Source organism: Cervus elaphus, chromosome 18 (assembly GCF_910594005.1).
Source record: "Cervus elaphus chromosome 18, mCerEla1.1, whole genome shotgun sequence".
Taxonomy (NCBI): domain Eukaryota; kingdom Metazoa; phylum Chordata; class Mammalia; order Artiodactyla; family Cervidae; genus Cervus; species Cervus elaphus.
Genome location: NC_057832.1, coordinates 109065449 through 109070096, shown reverse-complemented (window position 1 = coordinate 109070096; position 4648 = coordinate 109065449). Strand labels below are relative to the sequence as shown.

General features: G+C 45.9%; 1 protein-coding gene across 1 annotated transcript; it reads left to right on the top strand.

The window, feature by feature from the left end:
• The first annotated feature begins 321 nt into the window (after positions 1–321).
• LOC122674714 (L-lactate dehydrogenase B chain-like) lies at positions 322–1626 on the top strand. The gene has a single exon (XM_043873215.1). The coding sequence runs from the start codon at positions 427–429 to the stop codon at positions 1429–1431; it is 1005 nt and encodes a 334-aa protein (XP_043729150.1). The 5' UTR covers positions 322–426; the 3' UTR covers positions 1432–1626.
• The last annotated feature ends 3022 nt before the right edge of the window (positions 1627–4648 follow it).

The following is a 4648-nucleotide window of genomic DNA, read 5'->3' as shown; positions in this document are numbered from 1 at the left end:
GCAGGGTCAGTCTCACGCCTTATGTCCTCTTGAGCCGACGTAGTTCATGCTCTCCTGGGCCGTCCCCAGGCATGGCCTTGGCTTTGCCCAGAGTTCAGACTCAGGTGCCCTGTGATGTATTCTTGTCATTCACCAGTGAGTTTTCCTGATGAAAGAACTCTGACCCCTTCCTGCTGCTCACCGCCTTCCCCTCTCAGCGGTTTTTTACCACAGGATATAACACCTGGGCTTCCCAGGGGGCGCTCGTGGTAAAGAACCTGCCTGCCAATGCAGAAGACATAAGAGATGCGGGTTCGATCCCTGGGTCAAGAAGATCCCCTGGTCCCTCCTTGCTGATCCTGCGCCGGAGGAGACGCACGCTGCTGACCTCGTCTTCTTCGTGCAGCCCTCACCACTGTCTGGAGAACTTTCTTTCCCCTGGGCACAATGGCAACTCTTAAGGACAAACTGATTGCACCAGTTGCCGAAGAAGAGGGAACAACCCCAAACAATAAGATCACTGTAGTGGGTGTTGGACAAGTTGGTATGGCATGTGCCATCAGCATTCTGGGAAAGTCCCTGACTGATGAGCTTGCTCTTGTGGATGTTTTGGAAGATAAACTCAAGGGAGAAATGATGGACCTGCAGCATGGGAGCTTATTCCTTCAGACACCAAAAATTGTGGCAGACAAAGATTACTCTGTCACTGCCAATTCCAAGATCGTGGTGGTAACTGCAGGAGTTCGCCAGCAGGAGGGGGAGAGTCGCCTGAATTTGGTGCAAAGGAACGTTAACGTCTTCAAGTTCATCATTCCTCAGATTGTCAAGTACAGTCCTGACTGCATCATCATTGTGGTTTCCAACCCAGTGGATATTCTCACATACGTTACCTGGAAACTAAGTGGATTACCCAAGCACCGTGTGATTGGGAGTGGATGTAATCTGGATTCTGCTAGATTTCGCTATCTTATGGCTGAAAAACTTGGCATTCATCCCAGCAGCTGCCACGGATGGATTTTGGGAGAACATGGCGAGTCAAGTGTGGCTGTTTGGAGCGGAGTGAATGTGGCAGGCATTTCTCTCCAAGAACTGAATCCAGAAATGGGAACAGACAATGATAGTGAAAATTGGAAGGAAGTGCATAAGATGGTGGTTGAGAGTGCCTATGAAGTCATCAAGCTAAAAGGATATACCAACTGGGCTATTGGATTAAGTGTGGCTGATCTTATTGAATCCATGTTGAAAAATCTATCCAGGATTCACCCAGTGTCAACAATGGTGAAGGGCATGTATGGCATTGAGAATGAAGTCTTCCTGAGCCTTCCATGTGTCCTGAATGCTCGGGGGTTAACCAGCGTTATCAACCAGAAGCTGAAGGATGAAGAGGTTGCCCAACTCAAGAAGAGTGCAGATACCCTCTGGGGCATCCAGAAGGACCTAAAGGACCTGTGACTTCTGGCTGTGAGGCTGTAGAAACTTAAAACTACGATTTGATTAACCACAAGCCTTTAGTTTGCGTCCATGTACATGGAGCACAGTTCGCTTTTGTCTTCCTAAGTCTGAATCTGGGCTCCCAGAATCAAAGCCCATGCTTGCTATTAAAGCTTGCAAGATGAGTCCTTGAACAAATAAAATAAACCACCTAGCATAAAAAAAAAAAAAAAAAAGAAGATCCCCTGGAGGAGGACATGGCAAGCCCCTCCAGTATCCTTGCCTGAGAAATCCCATAGACAGAGGAGCCTGGTGGGCCGGGGCTACAGTTCATGGGGTCGTAAAGAGTCTCACAAGACTGAAGTGACTCAGCACACATAACATTCAGGAGTTTAGAATCAACAAAACAGGGTTGAAAGAACACAAGGAAATTCAAGAATATTAAAAAGAAATCTTATTTTGTGTTGTTGTTCTGCCTTCTATTGAAACATCCAACTCAACCAGACAAATTAGTCAGGCAGTATACATCTCCTCAAGAAAAGATAAGCAAATCGGCAGTTTCTGAGTGTTGATGAAGTGTATCACCTATAGCGAATGGAATGCGAGCTGAAGATACAGCCATGTTTTTCAAAAGGAATTCTTTAAAGATTCAAATTTATCTCACATGTACAGTGAAAGTCCTCAGGCTTTTGTGACAAAAGGTCCTTTTTTAAAAACAAAAAATTACACTTTGAGGCTGCTGAAGAGTTTTTTAAAATCTACAAATAGACTAAAAAAATAAAACTATCTGGAAACCACCAAATTCAATTCTTCGTATACAAAAGAAGATGTGAGCTATTATTTGGGGGCTTCCCTGATGGCTCAGCAGTAAAAAAAAAAAACTCCACCTGCAATGTAGGAGATGAGGGTTTGATCTCTGGGTCAGGAAGATCCCCTGGAGGAGAAAATGACAACCCACTCAGTATTATCACTGAAAAAATCCCATGGACAGAGGAGTCTGATGGGCTACAGTCCATAGGGTCACAAAAGAGTTGGACACAATTGAATGACTGAGCACACACACACGAGCTGTAAGTTATGAGAGCCCCAGCTGAAGGAGATGTATGACCTCATTCCTCTGATTTAACAAGAAGCTTGGAAATTAGTGGTTCATGTCCACGATGTCAAGGCTCTGGGCTGACACCTAACACAGCCTCTTCTCATATCAGTGGCTGCCCCAGACCGGTAGCTGTTGAACTTCCCTTCTGTAACTGTATTCCTTAGTGAGTGAATTTAAAATGCAGAATCCCAGGCACTACCCCAGAGATTCCCGAGTCAGTAGGCTTGGGGTTCCCCCCGAGGAATCTGCATCTTTAGAAAACCCCTCTGGAGTTCTGAAGCAGGTGACCCAAGGACCTCACTTTGAGAAACACCATGTATCACCTCTCTCTGTGTGACCTCCCCACTCCTAGGGATTAGTCACGCATTTTATGCTGATGACTCAAAATTCTATCGCCCAGCTCCCTACACCCACTTGGCAACTGAGCATCCCTATCTGAATACTTCATAGGAACCCTAAACCCAGCAGTTCAAAATTGAACTCATATTCTCCCCACGCCTGGCATATATAGAATAAAGCCCAAATTCCTTGACTTGGCATCCAAGACCCTGCCTCTGTCTTCAGCCCCATCCCAGACCACTGCCTGGGCCTTCTTCTTCGTGTTTAGCAACATTCTGACTTCTTGCAGATCCTGGACACACATGTCTTTCTATATTGTCCCCTGGGCAGAATCCATGCTGCTGGACTCAGACACCAATCTCCCCCCACCTATAAACACACTCCTTGCTATTTGTCCTTCTGTGCCATCTTTGGACCACGTGCATCCTTTAATTGCTATACTCACCATATGGTACTACACTCTTTACCTGGAGGTTTTGAACTTGAGCTCCTCGAAAGCGGGGAAGGGGGCTCTGTGCCTTATTCTTTTTTACTCCCACCTCTGTGTAGAGTCTAACACATAGTAAGCAATCACCGAACATTTGATGAACTGAATTTCTTGGTGAAAAAGAAAGGAAGGAAGGGAGAAAGAAAGAAAGGAAGAGAGAAAGAGAGAGAAAGGAAGAGAGAAGCTTGGTTTGAAAAGTTGAAAGGAAATTCTAGAAGTGCTTTGTTATGAAAAGGGAGGGGATTGATTCAAGTAGGATGAAGGGATTAACAGCGTCTAACTAATGTTTGTCTAGAGATCAACCAGGGGAGGGGTTGGAAAAGGGCACTCGATTTGGCATCCAGGAATTCACAGCAGAGTCGGCCCTGCCAGTCCTCGGCCCTTACGGTCAGTCTCCCTGCGGGGGTTGCCACAGAGGGGCAATCTTACTTTCATGTCAGTGGGAGGAGACTTCATGACACAATTTTTGCACAGCACAAAAATGCCCAATCCCGCTGATTAATCACAGAGCTAGGTTTAACTTGGCTTAACAGGACCCTCGGGCTTTTTAAAAGAGCTCTCCTGTGTCCACCCTCTTTTCTACATCCGCTCCTGAGCTAGTGGCTTCTCTCTGTGCCCTGTCTTCCCAGTTTGTCCAAGTTCAGCCTGGACTGCACGTCAGGCAAACCAAGCTCTTACCCATCTCCTCTCATCACAAACATTTCCCTGCGGGGCTGGATTGTTTCTTTTTCTCCTCAGATCTGCCCAGACCTACCATTCCTGAAACCCCAACACAAACACCCTGTCTTCCGTGTGTCTACATCACACCTTCTTTTACATTCATAGGCTGATTATGGTTTGGGGTGTTTTGGGTTTCTTTGTTTTCTTCTCTTTTCTGCGGAATGTTGTTCCCTCTCTCTGTCTTTCCTGAATCCCTGTTCGGGTGTCTGATCATTTTTCTTCTAGGAGCAGAAGTGGAAAATGAATGATGTCCCCCTACTCCCCTGATCTTGTAATTCCTCCAAGGCTGCCATTTCCACAATCAGATTCCCTTCACCCTGCCAAGCCTCGCTCTACCCTTTGCCCTTAAAGCCACAGCTCCTGTTTTTCCCGGTTTGAGTGCAGTGTCCAGCCTTTCACATCCTCTGTGGTATAATACCTTGCCTCTGGAGGTTTTGTTTCAGGAGTGTCCTGTAGTTATTAAACATCAGTTCTGTGCAAAATGTCTCATTTGAGACAATCAAAGGTTTAAAGCAGAAATAAGAAGTAATTTCTTTTTTAAAAAATGATTTATTTATTTTTGGCTGTGCTGGGTCTTTGTTGCTGCCTGGGGC